General features: G+C 42.4%; 2 protein-coding genes across 5 annotated transcripts in view; one reads left to right on the forward strand and one right to left on the reverse strand.

Annotated features, from left to right (window-relative positions):
- Nucleotides 1-5,488, forward strand: part of UBE2U (ubiquitin conjugating enzyme E2 U) — a 43,940-nt gene extending 38,452 nt beyond the window's left edge. Inside the window, exons 9-11 of the mRNA XM_075181819.1 lie at nt 314-380; nt 1,507-1,616; nt 4,611-5,488. Coding sequence (XP_075037920.1) covers nt 314-380; nt 1,507-1,616; nt 4,611-4,801 — 368 coding nt within the window. The 3' untranslated portion in view covers nt 4,802-5,488. The remainder of the gene's footprint in view (nt 1-313; nt 381-1,506; nt 1,617-4,610) is intronic.
- Nucleotides 1-20,592, reverse strand: part of JAK1 (Janus kinase 1) — a 342,069-nt gene that overhangs the window by 123,231 nt on the left and 198,246 nt on the right. The window lies entirely within an intron of this gene.

Below are 20,592 nucleotides of genomic sequence, written 5' to 3' on the forward strand. Positions count from 1 at the left end.
GGACAAAATAAGCTCCGCCCCTGCTCTATCCAAGCGTTTTAAAGCAATGCCTTATGTGTAACATCATTATCCAAATATCTGGTCCTGATTATGTTTTTTTATCATTAAATATAATCAAAGTTACGTAAGCTTATTTTTTTTTATTAAAAATCGCAATTTTCGAATAAATGTATAGTTGTCCAAATGTTTAAAAACCCTGCTTGGAATATAGTTTTCTTAAAATCCTTTTTCATTGCATAGAGTTTTGCACAAGAGACAATTAGTGCCCTGAAATATCTTGTGTAACATCCGTATAATATAATCTCTGTGGCAGGATTGGGAGAAGGTGAGATGAGGTCATTGTATAGAGAAGCTGAAGAGCTACGAAATACCAATAAAACGTAAGTACTAATAACTAACGCCTGCGTACACCGAGCTTGTTATGTGCTCCTGGTCTGTCCAACCTCAACTGCTTTCAGGGTTATTTTAAATAGGGATCATTGATCCCTATCCGGAAGTACACATAGCGGTGATATAGGAATATTATACCAGGCTGCAATCTCTGCCTGCTGCATCGTCCTGCACTATGGTCAATCACAGTGTTCACTATGAACCGTGAGAGTCTGATTCATTAAGCCGCGCAAAACAAACGTAAATTGTGTTTTTTTTTTAAAAACACGCATAAATCAGGTATACGCACGTCCGTTATCAACAAGGAGCGGATGTGAAGATACCTCCGTTGATGAATACAGGTCTAGGTCCGTTCTGCTCTAGCAGACAATACACTGCAGGATATGTCCAATATATATGTGGAATATAAAGTCACTAAAGAATACAGAGGGGAAAAAAAAAAAAAAAACTATTAAAGTCACCTGTTAATAATATAGTCATTAATGACAAAATATTAAAAAACATATATATATTTTCAGAAAATAAATTTATTAGGATGTTATTAATGACAACTGTACATAAAATACATTGTTACAGCTGCTCCTGATTGCAGACACATGTTCTAGCTGTATACACAGCCGTCATCACTACTAATCGGCACGTACACCTGACCTGTAGCTGGTGCAAGTGATACAATGGCAAATCACAGACCTTAGAGATGCTCAAAGCTTAATTTGAACGCCGCTACGTGCGCTCCAGCTTCGCTTGCCCTTACTGTATATTGACTACGCGCATACGCCCATTTCCCTTCCCGTTCCGCCCCTGAAATCATAGGCTGTAGTGAGCGTCATTTGTGTTCAAAAATTAATCGGACGTTGATGCGTTCACTGGCGTGTGGTTCTGTTCTGGGCTTGCGCAGAGCGAGTTTAATCAAAATACGCCCGGTATCAGCATTTACGGTCCCTAATGAATCAGGCCCTGTGTGTACTTTTCTATAGGGATCAGTGATCCCTATCCCAATTGACGTTGTTATGGTCACCATGGTGTTAGACGGACCACGGATGCATCACAAGTAATATAGATGCAGCTTCATATAGAATTCCTGACAAATAATAGACTCTCCTCTTTCATTCATAGATACAACATCATTTTCTGTGGTCTCGTTAATAACAATATAAGAACAATTCATTCAAGACAGCTGGAGAGAGAGGAAGACGCCCATAGCTGTGTGCTCTGCGGATTGCCAGGTATTCTACTGCTTTCTGATCGGTTACTCCTATGCTGGATAGTTGCAGCGTTACAAGTAATGAAAACATCGCTAGATACCCATTTGTTCTTTGGTCATTTGCACAAAACACCACAGAGCTCCCAGATTTGTGGTTAGATATGGACACATTCTGTTGGTTCATTCATAGAAACAATTAAGAGTGTTAGGGGGAGAGTATCCGGACACCTCGATTCAGCACAACCACTAGGATAATGCGATCTGCACCCCTTACAGTCAACGTTCTACCCACTGGGGTATTTAAGCATGATACAGGAAAGAGCTATCACAGAATTCCCATCCACAGACAGACTGTTTTACACTTGATAAGGCTCATCAATGTAGGAAGGGGTGTGTCTGCTCAACATGCAAGTGCAGGGGCAAACGCAGGATTTGTAGAGGGGGGTTTCCAATTACGCCACCAGTGGGCGTGACCAGCATGCATGGGGGCGTGGCTATAATATTAGACAGTGCTTGGCTGCTCTCCATCTCTTCCTATCCCCATAATATACATGGGCAATGCTGCGTGCACTACTGTTAGGTGCACGCAGCTCTCCCTTTTCATCCAGAGCAGTGTGAAGCGGGGGCAGGGTCCAGACACCTCAATTATACAGTGCCCCAGGCTTGGAGGGGGGTTTCCGGGCACTAGGAAACCCCCCCCCCCCCCCCCCCCCCCCCTCTCGGTTGCTTATCAAGTGGGTAAAGTGTTGACCGAAAAGTACTGCCGTTCACGTTTTATTTTTTTAGTAGTTTATTCTCTTGAATTGAAGTGGTTTCATATTCTCTCTTATTTTCAATAAAGTTGTGTTTGAGCCAGGCAGAGCATTATGGGACTTGTAGTTTGGAGAGCCACAAGGTGCTGAAGCCAGAATAATGTTTTAACACTAAAACAATTCAGCATGAGACGCTGGGGGTCGTTCGTTAAAACTGGTGCAAAAGAAAAAAGATGGCGTTGCTAATAGCAACCAATGAAATGTTTGCTTTCATTTACTAAACCGCGTTACCACTAGTTTGGAAATTCCCAAGACTTCCCAAAGATTTTTTTATCTCTGTTCTAGGGAACTCTGAGCTATTTTGTAGTTGTATACTACATAAATTTAAACGTTATTTAGTGGTCAACACAATATTAGTATTTGTTGTTATATATTTTATTTAAAATATAGTTAAATAATTTTGATAAGTTTTTTTTAAATAATGTGCATGTAATTCTTTGAAATGAACAGTAGAGGGCAGACTTGTTTCTTGTATCTTTTAAAGGTGAAATTGCGTTGTCTTATTGTCAGCTCTACAAATTACGATAGGAACAGAAGGACAAATTCCTGATAATGCCGCTTTGAAGACACACAACTGCTTTTGTGCCTGCCTGTAGGCAGCCATGGATAGTTATGTGCAGAATTTAAGGAAGAGAAAGTTTTTGCCCAAGATGATGGGTGAATTGAGGCCATACTTGCCAATTCTCCTGGAACGTCCAGTAGACTCCCGAAATCCGGGTAGGACTCCCAGGAGAGCCGGCAAGTCTCCCGCATTCAGCAAATACTTGGCCAAAATAACGCGATTCGCAGTGAATCGCATCTTTTTGGCCCTGCCCCGCATCAAAGCATCTTTTCCGACGAGGGGGGCAGGGCCAAAATGATGTGACCAACCGCGCCCCCCCCGCTGTTCAGTGCCTAACAGTAGGCAAGTACGATTGAGGCTTCCATTTAAATAGCAAAATATTTAATTAATCTCAGTTAATGCTCATTGAACCCAAACGGGGTGGTCAGACGACAAAATGTCCTACGGTGATTTGAATGCTAAGCTCCAGTTCCTCGCTCTTCTTTAACACAACTTGCGTGTTTCACTAACTGCTACATGTAAACAGTTATTCTTATTCTAATTCCTTGACTGCATTCTGCAGCATTTGATAGAAGCTTTAGAGTCATTCCCTGACTTCCATAGATAACAGTATTTATATAAACAATGGCTATAAAAGTATTCACGCCCCCTTGGGGGGAAAAAAAATCAAGTTTTTTTTTTTCTTACATCATGAAATCAAAATGGATTTATTCCAAAATACTTACCACTCGAATCAACACCAAGAAAGTAATGTCAAATAAAGCAACAACATCTCTAAATCTCCCTCCCCGGCGCTGGTAGGGGTGAAGGAAGATGGATTTTTAAATAAAAAAATTGAGGACGAATTTTTACTTACGTGTATTGTCCTGGCGTCGGAGGCAGGAGGGCGCTACGAGCGTACTAGGGCGGCCAGAAGCCTTAAGCAGCCCCTGATCTGATATATTTTCTGTACCCCTCCGTAGTCACCATTACAGCCACCTGGTCTATGTACATATGACAAATGTGACTGTTTATTTAGGAATAATTCATTCTTCCACATTGGGGTAAATAGAAAGAGGCTTCAGTAGGTATCTGTCTAACTGTAGATTGATACTAGGAACACTGCATATAGCTTGATCTTTGTGGATCTGTGTCTTTCATATATGTGAATGTGTGGGGTCCGGCATGTCGATGCCGAGAAGGCCGAGAAGACTTGACCTGAGGATTCAGAAGGAGCTGCTTCCCGACCTTGACCAATGACGACTTCTCTTCACCCCAACTTCAGCCAATGACGATGAAGCAAGAAGATTGATGCAGTTGATGACGTCATTGAGCATGCCGACGTGATTATCGCATTGGGGTAATGTAAGTATGCACCCATGTACAATGAAGTTTACAAAGGATTCTACATTGTATTACCCCCTTAACAGCAGCGATAATCGCGTCGGCATGCTCAATGACGTCATCAACTGCAGCCGCCTCCTTGCTTCATCGTCATTGGCTGAAGTCGGGGTGAAGAGGAATAGTCATCGGTCAAGGTCGGGAAGCAGCTCCTTCGGAATCCTCAGGTCGGGGTAAGTCTTGTCGTTGGTAGTCAGCATATTGATGCTGACTACCAACGATGTGTATTTACTATAATATTGTAACTATTTCTCCCATTCAGAGAGCCTCAGTGTGGAAATCACAGGACACATACCGGGCACAGAACCGGATCACAAGACACAGCCGGATTGCCGCATAAATACCGTGACTTCATACCGTGGTTCCGCGTGGGGTGGGGATCCGCTGGAGGTGGAAGTAGACAATTTGGTGGCCTGGGCTAACAAGCTCAGTACTGAATTACTGGAAGACTGAGCGGACATCGCGTTCTTCTGACAGACCCTCCCGCTGAGTGCAGACGTACCGGTGGTAACGTGCGGTATAATCAATGTTCCATAGGATGACAGCTTCATGGTGTTGTTAAATGATTATTATGTCTCAAATGTCCTTTCTTCTTGTAAAAAAACAGACACAATAAAAATGTATAAAATAGTTTTAGTTTTATTCATTGAGTCTATAATAAGAACTGAGCAGATGGATTTCGGTGCTTGTTGCGCTTCTATAATGATTTGTTATATTCAGCTGTGGTTTAATTTAATCTGCGATACATGTGTTTGTCCTCCAGATGGTGAGTGGGACATAAACTAGAAGATAATGGGGATCATTGTCTCAAAATATCTCCCAACTCGGCAACTCCGTTCTACACAAGATCTGCGTCTCTCATCCACCCTCATAACATCCTCCCATTCCCGGTTACAGGACTTTTTTCGGGCTGCACCCACTCTATGGAATTCTCTCCCTCGCACAGTAAGACTTTCCTCTGGTCTACAAACTTTCAAGCGTTCTCTGAAAACCCACCTCTTCAGACAAGCTTATAATATTCCTCAACCTCACTACATTACCCTATTACCACCCATTATACAACTACCCCTTGACCAACATTGTGTGACAGGATCATTTAACTTATGAGTCACTTTTACCTTAGCAGTCTGGCTGGGCCGAAATGCAAAATGTAGACTTAACCTCATGTGTCAAACTCCCATTGTCCCATAGATTGTAAGCTTGCGTGCGGGGCCTTCTCACCTCTTTCTCCATTTTACCCAGTTTGTTTATTAGTTTACTGTGTTTGTCCCCAATTGTAAAGCGCTACGGAATATGTTGGCGCTATATAAATAAATGATGATGATGATGATGATGACCAATCGAGAACGAGCCCCCTATACTCACAAGTGTTCGTAGCAAACAGATGACAGACAATAAAAGGAAAAACAAAAAAGATGGAACTAACATAGAGCACTGTGTCCATAGTCTGTTTGGTGTTTCCTATGAATGCTCCAGTACTGTTGTCCTACTCTCCACATAGATCAATAATCTAATTTCTGCTGGGGCAGGTACAGGAGACTGTAGGTGTCTGTAGACCACTTCCTTGTACCTACCGTTATATTGGAACGTGTAAGAAGTATCAGGCCTGATTCATTAAGCAGCGGAACTTGAACACAAAGTGCTTTTAAAAACAAATGCGCTCAAATTGAACGCTTCAATGTCCATATTCAACTACAAGCGGATCTGCATAAATGTCTTCTGCGGAAGACGGGTATTAGTACGTTCTGCTTATACGGCACTTTCTTTTTACATGAAATACATATATCAGGATGTTCTTAATGTCTGTACGTAATATGCATTTTTACAGTTGCTCTTAATTGCAAACACATGTAGTGTTATATATATGTGTAGTCATCACTATCAGTCGGCACTTACACCCGACCTGTAGCTGGAGCAGGTGATACGGCGACAAACCACGTAGCTGAGAGATGCCCAGAGCTTGAATGGGACGAATATGCCACCTTGGCGCCCTAAATGTACATTGTGACTACGTGCCTACGCCCCTCCACCCCCTCCCTCCCGTTCTGCCCTTCAAAGCGTTGGCAGTCGGATGTGTCATTTGCGTGTGAACATTAAACGCACGCAGTTGCGTTCTCTGGCGTAAGTCCAATTTGAAAATTCGCCACGCGAATGGACTCGCATTCTGTAATGAATCAGACCCATCGTGCTTTACAGACCAAATCCGCATTTGTGGACTTTTTTATGGTTAATATTGAAGTGCTTCACTGATGTCATTGGTTCCTAGTGAGGAACATTCTATTCCCCCCAACAATATTGAGGGTAAACACTAATATACTAACCTACTTTATATACCTCGCTTCCTGGATATGTGGATGGCAGGTCTGCAAGGAGGTTGGCGTGACTTGGTGATACCAATCGCATCACAAAGTGGGCGGATCAAGGAGTATGACGATGTAAAGTATGATTATGCTCATTCTGTCTTTATACCGCTGCACACCTAATCCAGAGTGAGGCGTAACCCATTGGTAGAGCGTATCTCTTCTTTTTTCCTACTGCGCATGCTCAAAAAGTGAACGTGCGCAATTGTAGTTATTCAGAACGGCAACTTTGTGGCATTTGCAACTCCTTACACCTGAAAAGGCGTGGCGGGGGAGGGAAAGGGTTAGTGTAACGTAGGCAATGTACCGAAAGGGTGCGTTGAAGCAATTGCGTACGTAGTTGCAGATATAGCTGAGAAAAGCGGTTTTATTTGCGGGTGGTCGGGGGCACGTGTTAGTAAGAGATGATGATGATGATGAACATCTGAACTAACGAACCACTTGTAATTAGAGGTTTGCGAATGATTCGCAGAAACTTATTGACTTTAGTAGTCGCACGGCCACGGATTAGGGTTTGTCGACCGTGTTGTATGAAAGATAAAAAAAAAATATTTTGTAGGCATGTTGGGAAGTTGTTCCTGCTGTATTAGGTTAGAAAAGTTGAAATGATGCTTCATAGCAATCGCATTTGTAACTTATATAATAAAAGGTTTTTACATGTTAGTAAGTTGGACGTATGTGTTTGAGCGGGCTGCGTCTGCTGCTAATTCAGCATCTTCAAATCTGTATACGGCGCACATACACTTATGTGCGACTTTTTCAATCGCAAATTACACTTACGCTTGAGTTCCGCTCTGAATCAGGCCCTAAGGGTTCAGAAAACTGTTTGAATAATTAACTTGTCTCCTGAGCGTCCGTGAGGTCTCACCCTAATCTGGGTGTTTCCCGGCCATTCTGGAAGAGTCAGGAACTGCGGATGCAGCAATTTTATAGGCTGAATCCATATTCATGAGAATGGAACCTTCGCATCTCAGCGATGTCTCTTAGTTCTTGTTATCCCACAGTCTGGCGGCCTCCTCTAGGTGCCGGGGAATGGTTTGCCTCTTGAAAATCCCAGAGACTTCTGTTGTTCATACAGACATATTAAATACGTTGCTAAAAAATAAACCAGTAAAAAGAAAATTTTCAAAACAAATCTTAAAAATGACTCGAGATACTGGTGAGCGGATTAAGCAACACCCTCTACTGTGTATAATAACAGGGGGGGTGTAATAGATAGGGAAAGAAAGATAAATTATTGTCCTATAGATTGTAAGCTTGCGAGCAGCGGCCTTTTCACCTCTTTGTCTGTTTTATCCAGTTTGTTTATTAGTTTACTATGTTTGTCCCCAATTGTAAAGCGCTACGGAATATGTTGGCGCTATATAAATAAATAAATGATGATGATGATGATACATTAAAAAACGTGAAATTTGCATCATTATTTAAGAGTGAATATCCTCTGTTTCACCGCTAGATGGAGACATAACATTTCTTTGGGAACCTTGATGGTAGTTGTAGAGTGTAGCTGCTTCTCCATGGGGGTATCCATCTTTGCATGCCAGGGGCTCGCTCACACATATGTGCTAGAGAAAAGGCATGAAATCTAACTATCATTTGCTTTAGACATGTTTTAGTAATGCGTTCTGATTTTATGGGTCAATGCGTGAAAAATAGGTCCAGGCACTTTTTAACATTTTAAGGGGCAGATTCAATTGTCCGCGATGTTCCTAAGAACATCCCGGATGCATCATTTTACCGTTACTGCGGTAAAAAGTAAAGCTGAGATTTGCTCGCGCCTCTATGGGGCACAGGTAAAAATCAGTGTTAGTTCTGTCAAAAAATAGCCGCGCCAGGTGCCTCGTGGCCGTTCCGGAGGCGCCAGGTGTCTCGTGGCCGTTCCGGAGGCGCCAGGTGTCTCGTGGCCATTCCAGAGGCACCTCACTCGGATATTTAGGGAATTGAATCTGCCCCTAAATGTTGTGTAAACATTTTACAGCACAATGGTGGGAATGGCAACATTGATTCTTAATTAACTTATTTTAGTGAACATTTCAGTTTATTAACATGTGAAAAGCGCCCAAAAAACTGTATGTGTGTTAATGAGCCCTTGTACGGCTCCCATAACTGCTCAGACCATGCAGTTCGCCCCATACTTTATTTTAGGGGTGAAATAAGGAAAATCAACTACAGAAAGCTATTGTCACATATCCCAATAATTTGGCTGCATTAGGAATCTTATAGGAAGATAAACATTACAGACCTTATTAGGAGAGCAAAAAAAAAAAAAAGGAACAAATTTGCTGCTGGATAAATGTTAAGGATATAAATATTCATTTTTTGTATGCAGGGATACTGTCTGGTTTTGCATGTAGCCCACAAATACTGCAGAGCTTTATATTTATATCTCAAATTTGAGTTGAGCTAGGACTTGTGAATCTGTGACCATATTTTACACCCCCCCCCCCCCCTGCGGTGGTTTTGCCAAGGTGCAAATTTGCTCCTTTTTTGCTTTGCTCCTAAATCTAAATGAGGCCCTTTAGAGGGGAAAATGGGGACTCTCCTGGGAAAACTGGGACACATGGAGCCCTGGCCTGTACAGCAATGTTTTATTAGTGTCATTAAACATATACGCTACAAATGTAACATGTAAGTGACAAACTTGTACTGCCCTGAAAAATCAAACAAGAAAGTATAAATTGCAGCATGAACACAAATGTAAGACAATCGCCTGTGCGCTATTTTCTTCTGTTGTCACCTGTGCTGCGTTTTTCTTTTCTGCCCGTTTCACCCACAAGTGTCAGTTTTAGGTGGCGTTATCCCTAACTCACATTTATTCATACGCACAAATAGGGTGATTTATAAGCTGCAGACCAACAGCGCTTCTTTAAGCGCGTAAATGGTTTACTCATGCGCCATGGCGCACGCCCACTTCCTGGTCTATGGAACCGCCCACCCTAGGACATCGATCTGCGCCCAGCTTTGCCAGATGTGGCATCCACCTGAAAAAGTGATTGGTGAAGAGTGAAAACGTCATTTCAAAGTCCAGACCGCTATCACTTAAGGACCTCTCCGTTCGTTCATTTCAACGTTTCAGATTTTCTTCTAAAATAAATAAGTTTACACTTAGTTATGGCTTAAAATATAGGATTTTTAGAAGTTTTTTAATACATTGGTTAAAGCTGCCCTTAGAAATGCTCTTTCTCGCAGTGTAGACATATAGAGCAAAATGCACAGGTGTAAATAATATTGGATGAGACCTGGGGGTAAATGTATTAACATGCGGGTTCTTCAACACCCGTGAGTTCAGCGTCTTCGGCGATTAAATTTAAAGCGGCGTTGCCTTGTAAAGGGAAGTTTCCCTTTACAATGCAGTGCCGCTTTAAATTTAATCGCCGAAGACCCTGAACTCGCGGGTGTTGAAGAACCCGCATGTTAATACATTTACCCCCTGGTGGTAAATGTATCAAGCTGAGAATTTTCCGGCGGGTTTGAAAAGCCAATCAGATTCTAGCTATCATTTATTTAGTACATTCTACAAAATAACAGCTAGAATCTGATTGGTTGCTATAGGCAACATCTCCACTTTTCAAACCCGCCGGAAAACTCTCAGCTTGATACATTTACCCCCTGGTGGTAAATGTATCAAGCTGAGAGTTTCCGGTTGGCTTGGGAAGTGGAGATGTTGCCTATAGCAACAAGTTAGATTCTAGTTATCATTTTGTAGAATGTACTAAATAAATAAATAATAACAAGAATCTAATTGGTTGCTATAGGCAACATCTCCACTTATCAAACTCGCAGCTTGATACATTTACCCCCTGATCTCTGGAACTTCAGTGACACCAGAAAAATCAAGTCCCTTAGTCCCCTTTACCCTCCAGTACAGAGGCAAACGCAGGATTTGTAGAGAGGGGTTTCCACACCACACAACCAGTGGGCGTGACCAGCATGCATGGGGGCGTAGCTATAATATTAGACAGTGCTTGGCTGCTCTCCAACTCTTCCTATCCCCATAATATACATGGGCAATGCTGCGTGCACTACTGTTAGGTGCACACAGCTCTCCCTTTTCATGCAGAGCCGTGTGAAGCGAGGGCAGGGTCCAGCCACCTCAATTATACAGTGCCCCAGGCTTGGAGGGGGTTACCGGGCACTAGGAAACCCCCCCTCGGTTTGCCTATGCAGTAAAGCATGGAACATCCTGTAAATCTGCCCTCTGCACTCCTTTCTCTAGCCTATAAATAATCTCATCCTGCAAAACTAAATCTTGTCATTCAATGTTGGTGCACAAGTAGATGCACTACTGCGCCTAATCCGTACTCGGCAACAAATGCTCCCTATCTGTTCAACTCCTCCTATCGGCTGGGTTCCATCTTTGTCCATAAATTAGTGCGCATTTCTGTAAGACTAGGTGTAGCTGCGCAAAGGTAGCTGAGTTATGTCACAATACAGCATATGTGCTGCGTGTTTGGACATTTACTGAGGCAGACAATAAGCGCCAGGAGGAAAGCTCTTGAACCATAAAGCATTTCAGTGCTGTTTATCCCTTTAAAGAGAAACTGGTAATTACATTTCTTTTGTTCTTGAAATACATATAAAAATAAAAAAAAACTTGCATCTTCTTCCAAGAGTCTGGTCACATGACTTCCTCCCTCCAGAAACAGAGCTTCACAATTAGGCTTTTTATGGCCTAGAATGTGTCAGATGTGCCCGGTCCTAATTCCATCATGGGGAAATAAAAGCAGGATGCTGGATGACAGCTGTGTTGATGTTGGGGTTTTACTGTTGGACGTTTAAACGTCTGTGATGCTGCAGTTGGAGTTTTAACAGGTCTATGCAAATATCCAACCTGCGACTGCTGAACGTGTGACATCTCTACTGTGTGTTGTGTTACAAAGACGGCAAACTAAGAATTATAGCTGAACGTTGCCAGGCGTAAAGCGTCACAGCATGGAGCAAAATCAGAAAATAAGATTATTCTGAGAAGGGGAATCAGGATTATAGATTGCAAGCTCCACTGGAGCAGGGACGGATGTGAATAACTAATTATTCTCTGGAAAACGCTGCATAATATGTAAGCGTTATATATAAAAAAAAAACCTGTTAATAAATAATAAGTTTTCCTATGGTCACAATCCTGGCACTGCTATATTTTAAATTTAAAGGGACAGTGTGTACGGTTTTAAAAACAAAGTGCTGTGTATTTTAGGACACGCTCCTTGTATATATGTCGTGCTCGTTAGCATGACAACTCCCGTAATAGCATACTACATTGGATAAGTCGGCAATGCGGCATCCCTGGCGCCAGATTGGACCATGCCATTTAACCAACAGCAACCGTTTGATCAGTAGACACCCATGTGACTTGCAGGAACGTATGATCCGTGAGACCCCTTGCTGTTTTCTGCTGAGGCTTCAACCCGCTATGTAGCTGCCAGCGTCGGTACGTGCTGCCCACCATCCCAACGCCTGGACGCTGGCAGTCTCTGCATGACCTCTAGCAGTCAATCGGCTTCAAGTGTTCACCAACTGGCTGCTGGGAAATACGAGAGAGCAGACAACCAGTGACTGGGACTGGTGTTTAATGAGAAATATTTTAAAAATTAAAACTTTCCTTACTTTCCCGCCCGCCCCAATGGTCCTATTCCTTAACTCCACTGTAGGCATCAGGGCGTGCGTTACCGGAACAAGACAACAGTTTCCAGGTCTATTCCCACTGATCCATGTAGCCCAGATCTATCAAGATCATTGAAATTCCAAGAAAATCCCCATTCTGAGCTGAAGATTTTCAGCAGTAGAAATCAGGACTGTTCTGGCAAAACTGGGACACAGGGGACCCTGAGATGAATACAGCTGACCAATAACGGAACCACTTTAACGACTGGACAGAATATATTCGTCCTTCCTAACGACGGATGTGTGCAATCTGGGGGTGCGAGACAACATTTTTGGGGGTGCGAGTTGTCGCGCTAGATTTTTATCAGAAAATAATTTTTAACATCTAGATTAATAGATCATATAATTAATTAGATTAATCAGTGTCCAAAAAGACAGGTGCGAGATGACAGTGACCCAACCGGGCAATAATATATATGTAGTACAAGTATTTTGCATTAAATTTATGTTTTCCTGACATTAAGATTTGAACATATTGTTCAAGGGGGTGCGAGAATTTATTTTGAGAATCAAAGAGGTGCCGGGCACCAGAAAGGTTAAGAACCACTGGATTAGATAGATTGTGAGGTAGCCACTAGTAAGATTTGTTAACTAAGTGACCTTGGTTGATGCAATCGGTTCCTTAGTAGAATTAACATATCTCTGCAGTAGACTTTCAACTCCGAGCAGAGTAAACACTGCTCAGATAAAAGCCGGATCTGTCTTCACATGCTCCACGTTAAGGAACAAGCGGCTGCATACTGACAGCATGTAAAATTCCCCACGCTGTCATTAAGACTCGGTGGCCTTCAGTGGATTTGGCAAAGTCTCACGTCAGCCACAATTTTACACAGTCAAAGCCATTGTCTGTCTCTTAACTCTCAGAGTGACCAGTAATAATAGTAATTATGTCACCGGAGTCAGGACTATCTATGGGAAAAAAATCATTTTCTTTAAAACCCGAAACTTTGTATGTTGTGTATAAAAATATGGACAAGGGGCAAATCACAAGTGGGGCGTAAGAAGATTATTTATTTTGTCCGCAAATATTTTCTAACACAATGTTTGTCAATGTCAGAAATGGAGAACAAGGCTGAATAAAAGTTGATAGAATGAAACATTTTGCATTTTAAATAAAAGTGATGGACCCTCGCCGCTCCCAAACACTCCCCATGTATGTTTGTAGGTTCCCAAAATACCTGGGGATAAGCCTGACAATTAAGCTCTTCACAATCTTGGCCTTTCCTGACGCAATTTACGTTATTGAAATAAATGTGTATAAGGCTGGGTACACACTACCGAAAATTTCTCTTTATGCGATACCTGTAATGATTTTACCAACGACTGAAAGTCCCGATCAGCAGCCGATTCCTGCGTACACACTATACACGTTTTACATGATTTACTTCAGATCTGTGATCTTCATCTGTCATAACCATCGGCTGAAAAGATCCTGACTCTGCACACTGCATAGAGATCTATGGACACTGCTGGTCCTGAGTGCACACACACTGCAGGATTGGAACAACATTGTTGCATTGTAGTACAAGTTTTGTAGTCCGGTTTAAAAAGTCAAACAATACGATGTGCTTTCGAACAATAATTGTTCATTGTTGGAGTGTACAGACAAATGTATTGAGCCAAATGGTCATTTATCATGTGATTGACACGATAATTCAGTAAAAAACATGTAGTGTGTACTTAACTTCGTCATTTAAATCCAATACAGTTGCCTGATTTTTATGTATATATATATATATATATATATATATAGTCAGGCGGCAGGGGGCTTATTCAATTCTGCATTATCACTTTATACACAACTAGCTGTCTCACAGAGGTGGGGGGAGAGTGGGGTCTCGAGAAGCTGTGGGTGGGGGCAACTCCGTTCTGCACAAGATCTGCGTCTCTCATCCACCATCATCACATCCTCCCATTCATGGACTTTTTTCGGGTGGCACCCACTCTATGGAATTCTCTCCCTCGCACAATAAGACTCTCCTCTGGTCTACAAACTTTCAAGCGTTCTCTGAAAACCCACCTCTTCAGACAAGCTTATAATATTCCTCAACCACCCTCTTAACCGCACTACATTACCTTATTACCACCTGTTACACAATTTCACACAAGACAACTACCCCCTGACAAACATTGTTGTGTGACAGGATCATTTAGCTTATGAGTCACTTTTACCTTTGCAGTCTGGCTGGGCCGAAATGCAAAATGTAGACTTAACCTCATGTGTCAAACTCCCACTGTCCCATAGATTGTAAGCTTGCGAGCAGGGCCCTCTCACCTCTTTGTCTGTTTTACCCAGTTTGTTTATTAGTTTACTATGTTTGTCCCCAATTGTAAAGCACTACGGAATATGTTGGCGCTATATAACTAAATGATGATGATGATGATTATGATGATCTCCCAAATTTTGCCATGGGGTCCGTCGTTGTTAGAAGGCAAATGCCCTCTGGGCCGGTGAATGTGTTATTGTACTCAGTTCAGTCTAGGCTATTGTACTAGTTTTAGCTACTTAATCTAATTTTGTTTTACACATACTAGGCATAAAATTATATTATAATTATTGTCATTATTTTCCTCATTTGTGACATTATAACATAAGCTACAAAAATAAATCATTGTGATACAAATAGAAAGTTGTGGAATAAGTTACATTTACTCTTCCTGTGTAATGGGAAACATGTTCACAGGAAAAGAGCCTCAGCCGATGAATACTTGAAAGTCTGGCCGGACACCTCAGGTATAAAGTTTCCTCTGGCAGCCAGTGGGATTTTTAAGTTGTAATTGTTAGTTTACACCGTGGTGAAAACTTAGAGAAGTCACACATCAAACCCACAAATAGAACTTAAACTGTGTCCTTGTGTCTGGCTATACTTAGGGAGGTTGTTTACTAAATGTATCTGTGACATATGACAGTGTACCTACTACCTTCACAGACTATTGGTTTCGGCTAGATGTAGGGTGCATGCTCGTTACTGTATGTCATCATAGCTATCATACCTACCTGTAATTATTTATGTTTTATGTGTGCTGTATCTAGGGGTAGAGTACTATAGACGGTGGACAGAAAGCTAAGCCATACCGGGTCACGTCATAGTAGATAAAATTACTGTAATTTTTATTTTTTGCCTGGTAACTAAATAACTAAATTATAAATTTTTTGCAAGTTGAGCGCAGCGTAACGAACGACAAAGGGAAGCCAAACATTTAGAACCCGCCTGGCTGGTAGCCATGGTTCCCAATAGGACAATCATTGTACTACCATTTCAAGGACCACGGCAATACTTGTTGAAATGGGCTTCTTTGAACCGAGAAAGAGCCCTGTCTGTGCTTACCTGCCATCCTGTGGTTCAACTACCTGGCCCAGGACACGGTAGTGCCTCTGTTCGTCCATGTCACTTTTGATCAGCAGCCACCAACACTGGTCCTGTCGACCACATGGACTCCAGGATTGTCCAATGAGCATTGCTGAGTAACCACTTGGTTCCCATTGGACTTCCTTCTCTGCCGATCCTCACCAGGAGGGTCATTCAATGAATGTTGCTAAGTAACTACTTGTTTCCCATTAAACTTCCTTATCTGCTGATCTTCACCAAAGGGTCGTCCAATGAGCATTGCTGAGTAACCACTTGTTTCGCATTTGACTTCCTTCTCTGCCAATCCTCACCAAGGTTCATCCAATGAGCGTTGCTGAGTAACCACTTGTTTCCCATTGGACTTCCTTCTCTGCCAATCCTCACTACGGTTCATCCAATGAGCATTGCTGAGTAACCACTTGTTTCCCATTGGACTTCCTTCTCTGCCAATCCTCCCCGGGGATCCTTCAAAGAGCGTTGCTGAGTAACCACTTGGTTCCCATTGGACTTCCTTCTCTGACGATCCTCACCACGGTTCGTCCAATGAGCATTGCTGAGTAACCACTTGTTTCCCATTGGACTTCTTTCTCTGCCGATCCTCACTGGGGGTCATCCAATGAGTGTTGCTGAGTAACACTTCCTCCACATTAGGGCATTGGGAAACAATGGCTGCTAGAGGTCACAGCGGACGAGACAAACAAGGGAGGGAAAATAGGGCCAGGGACGGGCAGGGGAGGAATGGGGAGGCTGCTCACATCTATTTACCTTCTGCCAGGTCTGTGCGGTGAAAAGTCCTGGCCAATGGCGGAACCTGGGGAGAGGAAGAGAATGGAGAGGAAGTAGAAGTGGGGTCGGGTCCATAACTTTGCTTCCTGTGCAATAGGCCAAGTCTACTAGATGCCAGCCCAAATCGTTTATATCATGGAAGGCCATCATCCTACCTGGAAAACTCCCGCTAAGGTCAACGGCCAACCCGCCCCCATTTAAACATGTGGGAGGCTTCAGCTGCCTTTAGCGCAATTTACTTTATAAGTAACAGAGCGAGATGCAGCGTCACTGTAAACTCTGAACAATGTCTTTTACCTCCTCGTTTCTAACCAAAAATTTCAGTTGTGGGATTATAATTATAATTAAACCCTATTGGTTGCATAGCTTCCAACATTTAAAAAATAAAAAAAATCTGCACAAATAAGGACCGAATCACAGCCCACCCAGGATCCAAGCAAACCACTCACCGATCTGCCCAACCACGTTTTATGAAGCTATACTGTAGGCTCAATCAGGGTCCAAAAATTGAGACAATACCACCGCAAATATGGAGTGTTACAAATACCTTATTCTTTTCTTTCTTGCTTAAAAACCGCGAGTTTGTAATTGATTCCAGTATTGTGGTTGCGAGTTTTCTAGAGTTAAACTCTAAATAAATGTCAAATCAAAGCGTGAAATGACACAAAAATCGGTCTAACGGCGCTACAAGACATCAGCCACCCACATGTCCCCGATAGGAGTCAGCCAGAGAGACTGCAGCGCACAAATTATTCCTTTGTAAATTATATTAGTTCCATTTTCCATTTTATAACTTTTTTTCTCCTCTTTATTTGTTCTGGGGTGGAATTGTAACCACACGAAAAAAACAAAATTCCTGTTACAAGAACAATTTAATTTCTAGCACATGTTTTCTGGGATCTTAATAATCTTTTCCTAGGCCACATTTTGAGATATTTTGTCTTGTGAAAAAAAGTGTATTTATGGTAAAATCATTATGGAGTTTATTGTTAAAGGGCCTGATTTAGAGCTGAGCTTACAGACGCGCCTTAGACGCACACGTAGGAATGTGGCTGCTCACACGCATCTGTATTGCACGGATCTTAAGATAAGTGTAAGGTAAGATAGAGAGCATAGGGGCATCCAGGGGGCATATACAAGTCTTCACCTGCCTGGAGGGATGTGCACATTTCATATATATAAAGTAATGAATTTTAAGATGCATTTAAAACTAATTAGTATGTGTGCAAGCCCTTACTGTACTGAGTTTGTACATGAACGCCACCATCTGCTGGCGTAAGAGGCTGCAAGTGCAATACACCCATGGCCCTAAATACTGCCGACATTTAAGCGATCCCCTCCGGAGATCCCCGAGAGTAGGTCGAGTGGCAAAGGAAGGGGGAGGACATGGAGGGGCAAATCATGCGATTTGCAGCAAATTGCAATATTGAGGAAGTGGGCAGGATCTTGGAGAATAGTCTACACCCCTGGGGGTCTGGGAGAAGTACCAGAAATTCGGGAGTGCCCTAAATACAGTTATAAATTGCATGGAATAAGAAGTGTGCCAGATTATGCACAAAAAAAATGAATTTTTTACATCGCGCAAATGGACTTGTATTCACCTCTAAATCAGGCCCATAATGTTACAACTCCCAACATTGTCAGCTCTACAGAGAGGTCAGTAACAATGCTTAGTTCTACAGAGAGATCAGTAGCAATGCTCAGTTCTACAGAGAGGTCAGGAGCAATGCTCAGTTCTACAGACAGGTCAGTAGCAATGCTCAGTTCTACAGACAGGTCAGTAGCAATGCTCAGTTCTACAGACAGGTCAGTAGCAATGTTCAGTTCTACAGAGAGGTCAGTAACAATGCTCAGTTCTGCAGAGAGGTCAGTAGCAATGCTCAGTTCTGCAGAGAGATCAGTAGCAATGCTCAGTTCTACAGACAGGTCAGTAGCAATGCTCAGTTCTACAGAGAGATCAGTAGCAATGCTCAGTTCTACAGAGAAGTCAGGAGCAATGCTCAGTTCTACAGAGAGATCAGTAGCAATGCTCAGTTCTGCAGACAGGTCAGTAGCAATGCTCAGTTCTACAGACAGGTCAGTAGCAATGCTCAGTTCTACAGACAGGTCAGTAGCAATGTTCAGTTCTACAGAGAGGTCAGTAACAATGCTCAGTTCTGCAGAGAGGTCAGTAGCAATGCTCAGTTCTGCAGAGAGATCAGTAGCAATGCTCAGTTCTACAGAGAGGTCAGTAGCAATGCTCAGTTCTACAGACAGGTCAGTAGCAATGCTCAGTTCTGCAGAGAGGTCAGTAGCAATGCTCAGTTCTACAGAGAGATCAGTAGCAATGCTCAGTTCTGCAGAGAGATCAGTAGCAATGCTCAGTTCTGCAGAGAGATCAGTAGCAATGCTCAGTTCTACAGAGAGGTCAGTAGCAATGCTCAGTTCTACAGAGAAGTCAGTAGTAATACTAAGTTCTGCAGACAGGTCAGTAGCAGTGGTTGCTTATTGCAGCGATAAAAAATCAATTATAGTTGCAAATTATAAAAATTAATAAAAAAAAAAACCACTACAACCTTTTTTAGATTTGTTTCATGAAACGCACTGGTATCAATGACAGGGAATGGACTGGGTACTGTGAACGATTTGGAAGACGTAATGACAGGTATTATATTCTGTATATCCTATTGTCAGGAGAACAGGATGGTGAATGTGGATCATTTTACAAATCAGTATGAGCTACTTTGCATTTGAATTATTTTAATCGGCTCATTATCTACATGAAAATTATATTCATTTTTAAAACCAGGATTTCTTTCAGCGTTGTAAAAAGAAAACAAAGAAAGTAAAATGAGGCCGCAGTTTGTATTATTATAAATGCAAATCCTTTGGTAAGGAATTTGTATTGTTGTCAGCTGTATAATACAATCCACCTGTCATAGCTCCAAGCTCCCGGGGCTGAACCCCATTCATCAGCCCAGAATGATAAGCGTTGTAGTTTTATGATGCAGAATTGAATGCAATTTGGGTGAAATTTGCAGCTCAAAAGTCTGCCCGCAAAAATAGCATATTTCAGCCCATATACTGAGTTGTCGAGATACTTCCCGCTTTGCATCTGTAGCATGTGCACCTGGTTTACGGAAAGCGCACTTCCACCCACATACACAGTTCATAAGCGCAATAAAACTTTGTAAATATTTACACAGGTTGGTGCAAATAATGTCTGTAAAAGGCGTTTCTACGTCTGCATTCGGGTCTGCATCAGCTCGCAATTCATGCAACAAGCCCTTACTGTACCCAAGTTAGAAAGATCTCCCCCCACGCCACTTCCGGTGCAAGCAGGCGCAAGTGTGGATGTGAGAAACTTTGTGTAAAATAAGTCACAAGACCCTGGGGAAAGCAGACTTTATTTCTTATTCACATTTGAACATATTTATTAAGATACAGAATCGTGGGTTTAATGCCGTGGCTAAATCCCACCATTGGGCTGAATCCTTTTCCAACACCGAACTATATCCAACAGGATTTCAATGCTGGCCACTGTCTGCTAACAGCGGAGGTGACGTCTGCAGTTACTGTCACCTCTGCTGTCATTGCACTATGTCACGGTCATCAGGGCCTAAGATCTTCACCTCGTTTCTGCGGTATAAGATACAACGAGTCCTCCACCAGTGCTGAATGACTCCTAAAAAAATTGAGAAAGCAATTGTGCAGGCAATGGGAGATTGGATTGTTAAATTACTGGGGTGGGTACGGTGCAACATACCAATGGCAAAAGAGGGGTTTCTGGGTGGGAGGCAATTGGGGTATCTTACTGCCACGTGTGGTTAGTGGGGTATTTTTCTGCAATATATGGCTAGCAATGATTATTTATCTCTGTGCAATATAATGTCATATACAGTATGTGATGATGACCTATTCACTGTGTAGTAGAATGACAATCATTGGCTGTGCAGGAGAATACCGGTCATTGGCTGTGTAGGAGAATGGTGGCCATTGGCTGTGTAGGAGAATGATGATAATTGGCTGTTTAGGAGAATAGCGAACGTTGGCTGTATAGGAGAATGACCAACATTGGCTGTGTAAGAGAATGACAATCATTGGCTTTTGT

The sequence above is a fragment of the Mixophyes fleayi genome, chromosome 8 (genome assembly GCF_038048845.1).
Source record: "Mixophyes fleayi isolate aMixFle1 chromosome 8, aMixFle1.hap1, whole genome shotgun sequence".
NCBI classification, from domain to species: domain Eukaryota; kingdom Metazoa; phylum Chordata; class Amphibia; order Anura; family Limnodynastidae; genus Mixophyes; species Mixophyes fleayi.